Source organism: Lissotriton vulgaris, chromosome 1_1 (assembly GCF_964263255.1).
Source record: "Lissotriton vulgaris chromosome 1_1, aLisVul1.2, whole genome shotgun sequence".
NCBI classification, from domain to species: domain Eukaryota; kingdom Metazoa; phylum Chordata; class Amphibia; order Caudata; family Salamandridae; genus Lissotriton; species Lissotriton vulgaris.
Window position 1 is genome coordinate 212323039 of NC_141685.1, and position 15135 is coordinate 212338173.

The following is a 15135-nucleotide window of genomic DNA, read 5'->3' on the forward strand; positions in this document are numbered from 1 at the left end:
TGTTTAATGAAACTTCCTGAAGAAAACAGATTAACAGCAGAAATGTCTTGTTCTGATCCAGTCACTGCCCAGAGGGAGTGGCCTTTGCTAGACCAAAAAACTTGTGTCATGTGGTGGTGGGGTCTGTCAACAATGACATCCCACGCTAGAAAACCACAAGGCCTGTTAAGTGGTGTGATCCTGTTACTTTAGGGCACCTGCACAAGCTCCTTTCTAGGAGTCGGCCAGACAGGCATGCCAAAAGGTTTGGCTGGGCCGGGGTCAAGAAACTATAGAAGGCTCTACATAGAATGGTGTTGTTGTAGCACCTAGTTGTCTTAACCATGTTAGCTGCCTTGCCATTAATAAGGCAGCCTTGCTTTAGACCAATAAAATAAATGTTGGAGTAGAAGTGTGGGGTCCTCGAAAATCTTAGGCCTGGGCAATGCTGGCACCTAGCCACCTTCTGCTGACAGGCAAGGAGCCACACGTGCCACGCAACAAGCCTCTTTATTCAGGGTTGCACTGTTGTCATAGAAGTCACTCTCCATGCCCCGGCCATCACATAGCGGTCATAATGAAGTCAATTTATGCCTTGCAACCTCCCATCCATGAGAGTGAGGTCAAGCGTTTGTAGAGGGTAGTCCTATTGAGGTGAATGGTTAGGAACATTTTCTGGGGAATTCGGAATAATTGTAGGATAAGTCTACAGAAGTCATTGGGAATTATGAGATATAGCAAACAATCCGAAGGTGGGTGCAAACACCACAAAAATGAAGGCTCAATGAGAAGGATGTCAATTTGCCTTTGCCCTCAAGATCATCCGGTGCCAATAGAAAGACCAAGTAACAGGAAAGTAGCTGGATTATATACCCTCATGACCTCCTCTTCAGATTCCCTCACTCCCACCCATCAGAAGTGCCCCTCATTTCTTTATAGCCCCTCTCTCACATTCATTTCATTTGTTCTCCAGATAAAATACAGATCTGTTGTTTTTGCAGCAGGCACATTAACCCTCTACACAACTTGTCGGTGAGTCAAAACAAACTGATCTCTCTATTGCAGGAATATTAATCACAAAAGTTATCTTGACATTTGTATTGCTGCTTGAAAGCTAGCGGCACAAGGAACTCTGCTGCTGGTGCTTATAAATTGTATGTTATTGCTAAGCACAGTGCCCCCACCCCCAGAGGTTAGCACCCCCTCCCAGATCAGCGCCCAGTGCAGCTGCACCCGTCGCACCGCCCTAAAGCCAGTCCTGGCCAGAAACGTACCGCTGCAAACGCCCAGCAGGAGCCGCATCGTCCTTGGTCCTTGACGGCGGTGACGCACCGCTGGTCCCGCCAGTCCACCTGCGGCGGCAGTGACGACAGGCTCACGCCGCTGTACTTCGACGTACTGCGCTGCCTCACTACTGGAATTCTCAGGCAAGACATGGATTGCAGCTCGTAGGAAGTCTGCAAGGGTCAAAAACAAATATAAGACAGAGTAAGTGAAGGGGAGAAAGATAAAGAAGTGAAGGAGGTAGAGACAATGAGAGCAAGAAATGAAGGGAGAAATTAACTGCATAGAAGGGAAGGAATCAGTGAGATAAAAAGTGAAAGAAAGGGAATGATGATATACCGAAAAGGAGAGAGAAGTGGAATTGTGGATGGACAGACCCACAGACAGAAACAAACAGATAAATGTGTGAATGGTGTATTGATGGACTGATGTGTGATTGGATGACTGGATAGTAGGACTAAAAGATGGATGGATGGAATGCACAAACAGAAGAATGGATGGATGGATTGGCAGCAGAATGGATGGATAGGCGGTTGGATTGAAGGTTGGGTCTTTCGATGAAGGTTGGACCGGCAGATGAATATACAGAAATGCAGATAGGAAGACAGTTCACTGGGCCGTGCTTTTTCTTCCTTGCACAGGATGTACTAAGCCAGTACAGTGTAAGGAACAAGTTCATTTTCATAAGCTGGGTTTTACACCTGGGCATTGATGGGCAATGTGGTGTAGGCAGGGACAAAGGGAAGCTTTTCAGAATGGCCTTTTATCACTTTGAGATGATTAGTGCCTGCTCAGGGCAGGCAATGACCATTTGATTCTCTGCAGTCACATGAGCAGTCACATGAGGAGTCACCACGCCCTTGCCTTCTGACTCTGAAATCTTCACAATGTGCGCATTGCAGTAGCTGCACATATCAGTATTTCTTGGCCAACTCATACTGAGTACCTTAGAATGGGCTTTGGGTCTCCCATTGCTCATGATTGCTTTGCTTTACTGTCCATCCCACCGTCCTTCTCCTGATTCAGCAGCCTTTGTCCTACCCAGGAGCTTTTCCGTCTCATAGAGCTTGCAATTGAAACAGATTCTTATGTTGCTCTGGTCAGGCATTGCATTTCAGTTGGACATTTAACTTTGTTTCTTTATGCATAGTCATAAGTATGGTGCTAAAGTAACTTATATAATGTGCCTTTTTATGGTGCTTAGAATTTGTTGGAGAGGGATAAAGTTGGCAGCTGGTAGGTGTTGACCTTCAGCTGTACAAGTAGAAAAGAATGACTGAACAATATTTTGCTTGGCTCTTCCCCTTTCAAATCATCACTCTGGAATATCAGATGTGTTCATGAATTGGCCAAATGAACAAGGCATGTAGACAGTTAAAAAAAGACAAATGTGATGAGTTTAAGGAAGCCCATCTGTTGGTCAAGCTCTTCACGTAAGCATTACTCCAGGACTATGCACATGAATGAAATGAAATGCCTCCCTATCGTCATTAGCAACTTATTTAGAGAAGTATGAACAATATCATAAAAATACTTAGTGCCTAATTCAGAGTTGGGCAATAACAGAATACACTCATATTTCTGAAGAAATTACAGCATCTAAAAGAACACCCACCAGTGGTATTTCCCCCACTAGATGGATAGCACAGTGGAGGAATTTCAGCTGATGAGTTGTCCTGTATAATTACAAACCCCTCTAGAAATCCTCAGGGCTTCGATTACTATCCAGATAAATTACAAACCCCTCTAGAAATCCGCAGATCTTCGATTACTATCCAGCTAAATTACAAACTCCTCCAGAAATCCACTAATCTTCGATTACTTACAAGCTACATTACTAGATAGTCTAGAAACCCCGGGATCTTTGATTTCTATCCATCTAAATTACAAACCACTCCAGGAATCGGCATATCTTAGATTACTATCTAGTTAAATTACATACCCGTCTAGAAATCTGCAGATCTTCAATTTATAATCCTGCTAAATTACAAACCCGCTAGAGAAATCCAGGGATCTACGACTACTATCCAGCTAAATTATAAACCGCTCTAGAAACCCACAGATCTTCCATTACTATCCAGCTAAATTACAAACCGCTCTGGAAATCTGCATATCCTAGATTACTATCCAGCTACAGTACACACCCCTCTAGAAATCCGCGGATCTTCGTTTACTAGCCAGCTAAATTACAAACCCCTCTAGAAATCTGCGGATCTTCAACTTACTACCCAGCTAAATTACAAACCGCTAGAAAATCCACGGATCTACTGTTACTATCCAGCTAAATTACAAACCCCTCTAAAAATCAGTGGTACTTCAACTTACTAACTAGCTAAATTACAAACCGCTCTAGGAATCCTCAGATCTTCGATTACTATCTAGCTAAATTACAAACCCCTCTAGAAACCTGCGGATCTTCAACTTACTATCCAGCTAAATTACAAATCGCTCTAGGAATTTGCATATCGATTGCTATCCAGCTAAATTTCAAACCCCTCTAGAAATCTGCGGATCTTTGAATACTATTCAGCTACATTACACACCCCTCTTGAAATCCACGGATCTACGATTACTATCCGGCTACATTACACACCTCTCTAGAAATCCACGGATCTTCAATTACTATCCTGCTAAATTACAAACCCCTCTAGAAATCTGCGGATCTTCAACTTAATATCCAGCTAAATTATAAAACACTCTGGAAGTCCCCGGATCTATTATTACTATCCAGCTTTGCACCTGGCACTTTTTTTCTGAACTAGTCCCTCAACACACACTTCACCGTGAAGGACTTTTTATATATATATTTCCCGTTGTCCGTTAACTCTCCTTTGAAGGCTCTAAATTTAATATTGAATACTTCAAGCAGGCTGATCTTACCCGGTCGGCAAAGTGGTTCAAGGCCATTCGGTAGCTCTTCTTGCCTTGGTCCGCCAGCTTGTTGTGCTTCGTGACCTTCTTCCAGGTCTCCTCCCATCTTTCTCGGCGAAGCACCTCTTCTTCTTTGCTCTCATACTTCCTCTCTACAAAGTGTGATCAAAAAGTAATCAATTTAGCTGTAAAGGCCTCAATATTGAAGTTTATGTACATTTAGGCGGTAAACCATTCGCAAGAAATTTGCGCAGGGTCACTTCCAGAGCACTTCAACCACTAACCACTTGAACCACTAAATTCTGGCTAAATTGGGAATGAATTAGGTAAAATATGCATTCTCAGATAGCCATGAACGTACAGAAATTTGCAATAGACACCAAACACCACCACACTCAAGGTCTATGGAACAAGCCAACTCTCAGGTACAACACACACTTGTGCCTACTGCATTATGTGCACCAATGGCTGCTGACCAATGCTCTGGACGGAAAAGATTACTCTGGGTTTACCAAAACGATATAAATGTCACAGTAACTAGGGTCAGTGAAAATAATAACGTCTAAAAATAACAAAATAACTAGAAATAAAAAACTGTATGTAAACATTGATGACAAAGTCTAAAGGGTTTTTTCAGGTTTTTCACCACTTTTAAAAATTCTGCCCATTTAATGAATCGATGCCCATTGTGCAGAAAACACTCCATTGTAGTCACTAATATTTTCATGCAGCCGCTGCCCATTCAGGCAAAACTAGTGGAGCCATGCGGGGGGTATTTTGACAGACGATACTGTGGGAATATTAAATAAACAATTAGTTTTCCCTTGTCATAGTCCATTAAAATACACCCCACGTGTCCCCACTGCCTTACTGCTCGCTGTTCTTATGTCATTTACTGTGGCGGCCGCTACTTAACAGGGGTGTGGGGATGGGGATGAGAGTAAGGAGAGGGTGGAGGGTAAATTAAAAAAAAAAATTGCTTTCTTATTTGAAACCCAGCTTCTGACTACAGCCATAAATATTGATTCTGTTGTATTGTCACCGCTCATGTGTTTGTGGATATATTTTATTTTCATTGTTCCGATGCCAACAGATGGCATTCAGCGGCATTTGATCAAATGTATAGCTTCATGAAGAGGAGCTATGGCGCAATTGACTAGGGCCCAGATTTGCTAACGCTTTGCACGGGGTTTGTGGTGGGATTTACTATGAAATGCAAACCAGGATTTGGCTTGGAAAGTTGCCCAGGTTAATAAAAAGTTGTGATGTGCTGTACTTTGGACTACGTTGCTTCAAGGAAGAGTTTCACGGGTTGTACATAGGTGTTCCCCTGCAACCACCCAGGGGTTTTTATGCAAATCCAGGAGCGGCTCCCTCGCTATGACAGAGGAGCGTCAACCCACTGCTTTTAAGCAGTGAGAAGCAGAAACCTAAAATGATAAGAACTTTGCGTTATCTTCATTTTAGGCTGCTTCCCGCTGTTTTGCTTGTGGTTGAGTGGGCAAGGCTGCTCTGTTCTAGAAGCAGGGAAGTGGAGGAGTGATTTTCCCACTCCTAAGTGTGCAATGACTGTTTGGTTGTCCTCTTGGGCAGCGCAAACCAGTCATGCGCACTCTCCTCATTCTCCATGCAGGCTGCATTACAGCCTGCATGGAGAACAAGCCCAGGCCCCCATTCTCTGGTTAATCTTCAAACTAGGAAGCTCAAAACCAATCACCACGCTGTATTGCAGCATTGTGATTGGTCAGGGGAGCCTGGGTGCTCACCAATCACAATGCAGCATTGCAGAATTCTGATTGGTTAGCGGGGCCTGCTTCCTTTTGGTTCCTCAATGTGCTCTAGGAGAGCAGGAGAAGAGATGCAGGACCCGGCCGGTGCCAAGGAAAGTTTTTTTTTAAATGTATATTTTTTTTAAATAATTGATCAATGCGCCCTGTGCGAACTCTGTGCCTGCCTCGCCACCTACGAGCCATGCCGGCCACCCCTGTTAAATCCCTTTCTTCTAACATTTGCTGACAGATTTGTGATAAAACCTTACGCCACCTTGAGGTAGGCATACTGAAGAGACATTTTTTAATTTCTCCACATTACTCCAACATTGCATTTGTATAACACCTATGCTTTGGAGAATGAACATACTCTTGCATTTCTGGTGTAAGCGTGTGTGTTGGCACCAGAAATAGAGGAGGGGAAATGTTTGCTGAACCTCCTTGCATAAAATTATAATAAATCTGAGCCTTGGTCTTGTATTATCTTTTTGAGAAGAGGGAGTTATCAGTTGATTTAGTGTCAACTGGTAGAGATTTCCCAAGTATGGTGGCCTTCTAGGGAAAAATACCTAATGCTGGGAGCACCTTAGGTGCAACTCGCTTATGGTATCAGGTGCAATTAATGAAATGAAAATGAAATGAAAAGGGGTTTTATTAAGCGCGGCTGCTGCCCTCGGGCGTCCAAGCACTGAGAAGAAAAGGATAATGCCTCGTGGTAACAGTAGCTTAGGACTTAGTTTTTTTTAGTGAAAAGGAAGGTTTTAAGCTACTTACGAAAGGATGCCAGGTTAGGATTGGATCTTAAGTATAGAGGGAGCGAAATCCATAGTTTGGCGGCGTTGAAGGTAAAGGACCTGCCTCCAGCTCTAGATCTCCTGATCCGGGGGGCTGCGGCCAGGAATGCATTGGAGGAGCGGAGTTGTTTACTGGGTTGGTAAGGGGAAAGCAGAGGGTGATTAATCTTGGGGCCAGTTTTCCAGAAGGCTTGATGGGAGATGCACATGGCTTTAAAAGTGATTCTCTCCCTAACAGGGAGCCAGTGCAGAGTCCTGATCCCGGATTCTACTGACGCTCTTCGTGGGAGCTGAAGCAGCGTGCTTGCAGCACAATTCTGAATCTGCTGGAGTTTTTGCAGGACATATTCCGGTGCCCCTAAGTACAAGGCATTACTAAAATCTAGTCGGGATTGAATTAGGCCTTGTATCACCACTTGCTTGGCTTCAAAAGGTAGGAGCGGAAGGATTTTCTTCAGCATCCTGATGATTCCAAAGCAGGTCGCAGATGTCTTGGTTGCTTGGGTGTTAAGGGTCAGAGATTTATCAAGCCAGACCCCAAGGCTTTTTATGTTGTCTTTCGGGATAGGCGGTGTACCCTGGCTGGTGGGCCATAGGAGGTCATGCTGGCGGGCCGAGTAGCATAAGCTCGGTTTTGTCACCGTTAAGTTTAAGAGATGATGTAGTCATCCAGTTTTTGACCTTTTCCATGCAGGTAGTCAGATTGATCTGCGCCATTTCACACTCATTTTGTGCGAGGGAGACAACCAGCTGAGTGTCATCGGCATATGTGATGATCTTAATACCTTATGGGTGAACAATCTCAGCCAGTGGTCGCATGTACACATTGAATAGCGTAGGGCTCAATGACGATCCCTGCGGTACCCCACAGTCCAGTGGTTTACTTGAGGCGAGAGAGTCTCCGTCAAAGACTTGGAATGTCCTTCCGCTCAAAAAGGATTTAAACCAAGCCAGAGCGTTCCTTGATACTCCAAGATTAAGGAGTCGATGCAGCAGAGTTTTATGGTTTACCGTGTCGAACGCTGCACTTAGATCAAGGAGGATGACTGCCACTGATCCATCTCGATCCAAGATACGCCTGGTTTCCTCTGTCACGGCTTACAGGGCCGTTTCTGTCCCATGTTTGGGGAGAAATCCTGTCTGTGAGACATCGAGTAGATGGTTGTTCTCGAGAAACATTGTTAGATGGGAATTAATGTGTTCCTCCAGGATTTTGCTCTCCCAGGGTAACAGGGAAATGGGGCGGTAGTTGTTAAAATTAGTTGGGTCAAGGTTAGGCTTTTTCAGAAGTGCTCTCACTTGTTTCCAAGTGGGTGGGGCACTTCCTGTAGTTAGAGAGATGTTGAAAAGCTCCATCAGAGTGGGGAGAATGGCTTGGCTGGCTGCAACCATAGTGCATGGAGGGGCGGGGTCGCATGGGGAGCCAGACCTTACTTGTTGTATCAAAGGTTCTAATGTTTCTAGGTCTAGCTGGGGAAATGATCCAGGGTTGTTTGGGAGGAGTGATCAGCGTCCGTGGAGAGAGAGGGTCCATTAGTGGAGGGCTCCAAGACTGGGGCTGCAAATGATGAATAGATTTTATTTATTTTCTGATAGAAAAATTCCGCTAGATCGTTGCAGCGGGACACTGGGTTGTCATTGGGAACCATAGGTGGGGGAAGTTTGGTAGGACTTTTGACAATTTGAAAGATCTCTCTCGGTTTTGATCTGGCCGTCATGATTTTGCCACTGTAGTAGGTAGATTGTGTCGATTTTATTTCTAATTTGTAGGCTCTAATAGCCTTCCTGTACATGACTTTATCTATGGTGGCATATCCCAGGTGCCACTTTCTTTCAAGCTTCCTACAGTGTCGCTTTTTTGCTCTGAGCACCTCCGAGTACCATGGAGCTGTTTCTCGTGGCCTTTTTAAGCTAATTTTTCTAGAGGGGAGTATAGAATCGAGTGAGTTCCAAATCCAGTTGTCAAATTCCCTATTATCTCCTGAGGGGTTTTGGGAAAATGAGGGTCTGGAGGCTGCCAAGGAGCTGGTCCACTGTTCTAATGAGAGCCTAGACCAATTTCTCATCTTCCGCGGATTGGGAGTGCAAAGAACGGGTCTATATATTGCCCAGACAAGAGGAATGAAGAAGTGGTCTGTCCATGGAAGATGGGTGATGGGACCTGTCTTGAGTTCTGCACAGTTGCTGAAAACCGGGTCCAATAGGTGCCCTTTGATGTGCGTTGGAGCTAGAACTAATTGCTCCTGTTGAACTGCAGCCAAACTTGCTATCAACTCTTTGACCATGTTATCTGAGCTATTTTCAAAGTGAATGTTAAGGTCCCCCAGCAACGTAAAGTTGGAGGGAGATGTAGCTAATTCTGCTACAAGGGCGGGTAGTGCAATGTGAAATTGGTTCAGTGGGCCAGGGGGGCGATAAATAAGGATCCCTGAGAAACAATCGTTAGAGGAGAATTTAATAGAGAAGGACAGACTTTCACAGTCGGGAATGGTGTCTGAGGAGCAATGGCACGAGTATTGAGTTTTATAAATGATTGCGAGTACCCCGCCTTTCCCCTGAGCACGGTCCCTGCGTGCAATTTGATAGCCAGGTAGGAGTGCCTGCACTAGGTTGGGCTCGGAGTCAGAGGTTAACCATGTTTCGGTTAAAAAGATTGCATCGGGTGCGAGTTCGTCCAGCAATAGTGAGATTTCCATGCTATGCTTCGGTAGGGACCTGCAGTTTAAAAGGAGCATTGTAAAATTCTGTAAGTCGGCTTCCTTCTGAGCGGCAATGAGTCTTGCACTACAGTGTGGGCCCATAGTGGGTAAGTCCAGAGGATCAAATAGGTGGCAGCAGCTTGCTATCGCAGGGGGTCTTAGATTATGAAGGAGCCCCGAGCTGTAATGCGTCCGCAGGACCGGAATTAAGGCTTCAGAGTACCCAGGGACATGGCTGGCATTTCAGGAGCACAGAGAAAGTGATGATACATTTCAGGACACAGTGGCATGAGAGTACATTAACAACACAGGAGCAGGCATAGCATCAAAGGCCAGAGGTAAAGAGACTACACAGTAGGCAGCATGGGGCTGAAGATACCATTTGGTACAGAGGGCTTGGGAGAGCCATGTGAGATAAAAGGGCAGGATAGGATGATATTGGAAAGAGGGGGAATGGAAGGTACAGCAGATACAGAGAAAAATGCAGACAACATTGAGGATGCAGAGGAGTATAAAGTAAAAAGAGAACTGAAAGAAAAAGTAGATGCATGGGAATGACTATCACATAAAATGCAATAAGCAACAGCAACTTGCCATTCAGCTGGGAGGACACAAGTACATGGAGTGGATCAAAGGGTCCTTCACTCCAATATCACTAGTTGTGATGAGGTGGCTTCTTCATCCCTTTCATTCCAGACTAGTGAGTCTGGACCAGTTGATGCTGCTGAGAACTGGTTCTTCCTGCTGCTGAGGGACATCTGACTGTCGTCTTCATACGAGAAAAACTCTGCTAAGGTGAATTGGGGTTATGCAGTTTTCCATCCTGGTACTGCATTGAACATGCCAAATGTGGCTAACAGGGAACATTGAATATATAAACTTGGGCAGAAAACTAAGGGGCATATTATCAAGGGCTGGCGATAACCTTATCGCCGCTTTAGCGTCCGTTTTCGGGTGAAAAGCTTCAATAATATTATCGCTTTATTAACAAGGATACACTAGCTCGTGTTTCCTTGCCTTAGAGCCCGTTGTCAGCAAGCCTCGCATCACATTGGGAATGAGATACAAAGGAGGCGTGCCTGACAAAACTCCATGGGAAAATATCGCTAACCCAGCTTCGCGATATTTTCAATGAGGGTTAGCGATATTTGAAATCACGTTAACTATGCCTTAACGCAGGAATTTAACGTCTATTAAATTCCTGACTAAGGCATACCTAATATGGGAGGTGGATTGTGGGGCTAAGGACACAGTGCCTTATCATCAAGTTATCGCCGTTTTCCATGGAACATCGCTGGAAAACTAGCAATGTTCCATGGAAAATCCCGCTATTGCTGGAAGATTTATCGCCATAGCGCTAAGCGTTGATAATACAGCGCTAGCTTGGTGATATAGTCCAGCGATAGTTGGTGATAATTTAAAGCATGCTAAGCGCGCTCAGCGATAATTATCACTGGGGCTCGATAATATGCCGCTATCTTTAGTGACATGCTTTCGGTGAGGGCTAATTGCAAAGTGTATAGATAGGGCCATGAAAGGGCATTTAGGCGTGTTACTTTTTTGCACTTCTTTTCCCCTTTGGCATTTTCGTAGCTGTATTTACTCCTGTTAAAAGGGTCACGAAGGACATTCCCACTGTTGGCATCAGAGGTGGCTGCCTATGTTAACAAACTGGAAAATCTATAGGAATAGCCCTGGTCGAAAGATGCGATCTATGGTTGATAACAAGGGTGGGCAACATCACTTTTTTCACACAATATGCAAAATTATGCAGAATCCTAAAATATAATTATGGGAATTTCACGTCACACTTATGCAAAATCCCAAAAATAACGTCATCATGCCATGTTGCGTAATCATGCTGCCGATCAGGGCAAAACTATGGCACCACAGAGTAGAAAAAAAATATACATGAACATTTTTCAAATATCCATGTTGGATGTTACACCTTGTCCTAACAATGCGTAACAGACCCCTTGGAAATGTCAGTCGTGGATATAACACCTTGTCCTGACAACAGGTAACAGGCCCCTTGAAAATCTCATGAAACACCCAAAATATTAGTCTTCAAAAACAATCCACCCTTTTTCTGTAGCTAGACAACCTACCAGTGTTTTGAACATACCAAAATACTCGCCTGGTACATACATGTTGTAGCCTGGCAGCTTTCAGAAAACAACTCAGTGCTCACCTCTCACATACATGACCAAGCTTATCTGCTTTCAGAACCAACTCAATGCTCACCTCTTACATACATGACCTAACCTAACTGCATTCGGAAAACAACTCAATACTCATCTGTAACATGTATGACCCAACCAAATTGCTTCCAAAAAACAGTTCAATGCTCACATATTACATACATGGCCCAGCCTACCGGCTTTCAGAAAACGACTCAATACTCACCTGTTACATACATGACACAGTCTACCAGCTTTCAGAAAACAACTGAATGCTCACCTTTTACATACATGACTAAGCCTATCTGCCTTCCGAAAGCAACTCAATGCTCACCTATAACATGTATGACCCAGCATACCTGCTTTCGAAAAACAAATCAAAACTCACCTGATACATACATGACCCACCCTGCCTGCTTTCAGAAAACAAATATATACTCACCTGTTACATACATAAGACAGCCTACCAGCTTTCTGAAAGCAATTCAATGCTCACCTGTAACATGTATGACCACGTCTATCTACTTCGAGGAAGCACCTCAATGCTCACTTTGACCTAGCCTACCAGCTTTCAGGAAACAACTCAATGCTCATCTGTAACATGTCTGAGCCAGCCTATCTGCTGTCAGAAAACAATACAATACTCAAGTGATACATACAGCACCCAGCCTACCAGCTCTCAAAAAACAACTCAATACTCCCCTTTAACATACATGACACAGCCTACCAGCTCTCAAAAAATAACTCAATACTCCCCTTTTACATACATGACACAGCCTACCAGCTCTTAAAAATAACTCAATACTCCCCTTTTACATACATGACACAGCCTACCAGCTCTCAAAAAACAACTCAATACTCCCCTTTTACATACATGACACAGCCTACCAGCTCTCAAAAAACAACTCAATACTCCCCTTTTACATACATGACACAGCCTACCAGCTCTCAAAAACAACTCAATACTCCCCTTTTACATACATGACACAGCCTACCAGCTCTCAAAAAACAACTCAATACTCCCCTTTTACATACATGACACAGCCTACCAGCTTTCAGAAAACAACTCAATACTTAGCTTTTACATACATGACACAGCTTACCAGCTTTAAAAAAACAACGCAATGCTCACCTGATGCATACATGGCCAACCTACCAGCTTTCAGAAAACACCTCATTGTTCACTTGCTGCATACATGTTCCAAACATACCACCTTTTATGAATAAGACCAATGACTTGGGGTGGGTTAACACCTGTTAGTCTGTGTGTGTGTGTGTGTGTGTGTGTGGTGGGGGGCTGTTCCAGGTGCCACACCTCTGCACAATGCACAATTGTTGTAAAATAAGAGTTGTACCGTGTCGCGCCTTCCAGCTTTGCCATTCTGCTTCCAGGAATTCAGCCGCCAGAGCACAGGAGAGCAGTGAAGCCAGCAGCACTACAAGCCTCTGTGTGTGCATCCTGTGAAACACAAGAGAGTGAAACATGAATAAAATCCCCTTATGCATTTACAGAGAAGGACATGCAGCATAATGCTCCGCTAATGAACCTGACATAATGAGTAACATGAACTAATGAATTTAAAAGAACTTTCAATGTTAAACATGTCTTTTGCTACCGATTTAGGCTAAGAAAGAACTCTGGAATGCTGTGTTTTGGAGGAAAGAAAGCCTTTATTGGAGAGTACAAAGATGGTGAGCAGTTTTTCAAAGTGGCTTAAGGTTGTTATGAGAAGTGCTTGTTTAGGTCTAGCCTATAGCGGCGGCGCGCATGCTCTGCTCCCTCTGCGAGGAATGCAGTAATGGAGTATGCAGTGGAAGCTTCGCCCACTCTTCGCCCATGTTTTTTAATTGGCTTGTTTCATTGTCTTTCGTGAATGATGACTTCTGATTGATTAGGAGACTTGTTAGTCCCTCCTTATCATGGCCATTTCGTCATTTGTACCCTTCCATGGCTATTGGCCCCTTTACTTCGAGTGTTAGACAGTAGGGTATGTGTTATTTAGACTGTGTCTTCTTCCCCCTCCTCTCTCTCTCCCTGCCCGCACACCCGTTGTCCGTGATGCAATGCAGTATTTGTCGCATAAATGCAAGTCCTATTGTATTTCAAATGCTTGCTTTCTATTTCTAGGCTCTATCATCCCTGCCCCAAACTCCTCCTCCCGTCTGACTGATCTTACCATGTGCCCGATGCCCTGGTTAATCAGCATTTGCTTCACTTTGATTTTCTTTTCATTTGCATCCTGACCTCATTTCTCTGGATAGTGTAAGTTTGAATCAAGAGCATCAAACACACACAAGCTGATGGGATGAATACTTGCAATAAGTCTAACTACTGGCAATAGCTTGAGGTACTATCTCAACCCATTGCTCTTTCGCCCACTATGCCACCTCAGTTCGGAACCAGCCATATGCAGATCAGACTTGACCCTGATCCAATGGGAAGAGTCCAACCAGAGCTGCCAACCATGTGCTCCTGAATATGATAGGCTAAAATGTTGCCAGAGTAACTGCCGGTGACTAGAGCTAATTCAAGCATTGCCGCCATCACCTTCAGTTCTCCATTCTGAGCAAAAAGCATGGCAGTGGACATGTGTTTGATATGAGTTCATTTACAATATGGATTTGGGCGGATCAGACAAAACAGGGTTGCATAAATGCTTCCATCCAAACAACGTAAACAACTAGCAATTGATCTGGGTATCATTCCAATCCATCATTTTTCATCGACTGTGCCATTCTAGAGAGAGGCCTCTCATTCTGACTCGTCCCCTGGGGAGCAAGGTCAGTATTGATTTGAATAAGTCATGCCTAGAGTGGCACAGCGGGTAAAAAACGATTGAATGGAATGTTTCCCATAGGGGGTCTCAGTGGTTTAGACTCTTAAGAATCATCTGTCCTATTATCTTGTGTGTGTTTGATAGAATGCCCTGAGTGGCTGAGACTATGCACAGACATGGATCCCTTGCTCAACATGCCCCAGAGTCCATGCCATAACTCACTTCTAGACAAACTAGTAGCATTAAAAACTAATATAAAATGCCACCTCTGGAGAAAACCCATTGGTTCTCACAAGAGTTAAGGCAACTAAAAAAAGAATGTAAAAAAAATGAAAGGAAATGGAGAGATAAATATGACGATATAAGTAAATGGACCTATAAAGCATCTCTTAAGAAAATATCATCAAGCCATCTGGAGACCCCTTGCGAATAATTTCACCGAAAGAATTCAACTGCTCAAGAGAGGTTTACAAAATAGTGAATTCCTTTCTAAATTATGATATACCAGAAACAGGGCCTACTGTATCAACAGAACGTTGTGAATCTCCTGCAAATCACTTTCTAGAGAAAGTAAAGGACATTAATGACAATCTATAAGGCTCACAAGACTATTTGGATAGTACAGACAGCAGATTAAGAGTCAGCAACAACAAACCAGTACTCTCTGCTTTCCCACAACTGACCATAGAGGATGTTATGGCTGTGGAGCCTCAATTAAATCAGGCTCACCACTTGACCCAGCTCATTGACATTCTGATGAGAGGGGACAACGTGAGGCTCAC

The 15135-nt window shown here is 44.0% G+C and overlaps 1 protein-coding gene across 1 annotated transcript in view; it reads right to left on the bottom strand.

Moving 5' to 3' along the window:
* The window catches only part of LOC147740904 (cathepsin K-like), a 39929-nt gene that overhangs the window by 21992 nt on the left and 2802 nt on the right, over positions 1 to 15135 (bottom strand). Inside the window, exons 2-4 of the mRNA XM_086952195.1 lie at positions 12932 to 13035; positions 4144 to 4286; positions 1254 to 1436 (exon numbers count right to left, since the gene is read on the bottom strand). Of these exons, the coding sequence (XP_086808321.1) occupies positions 1254 to 1436; positions 4144 to 4286; positions 12932 to 13034 (429 nt within the window). The 5' untranslated portion in view covers position 13035. The remainder of the gene's footprint in view (positions 1 to 1253; positions 1437 to 4143; positions 4287 to 12931; positions 13036 to 15135) is intronic.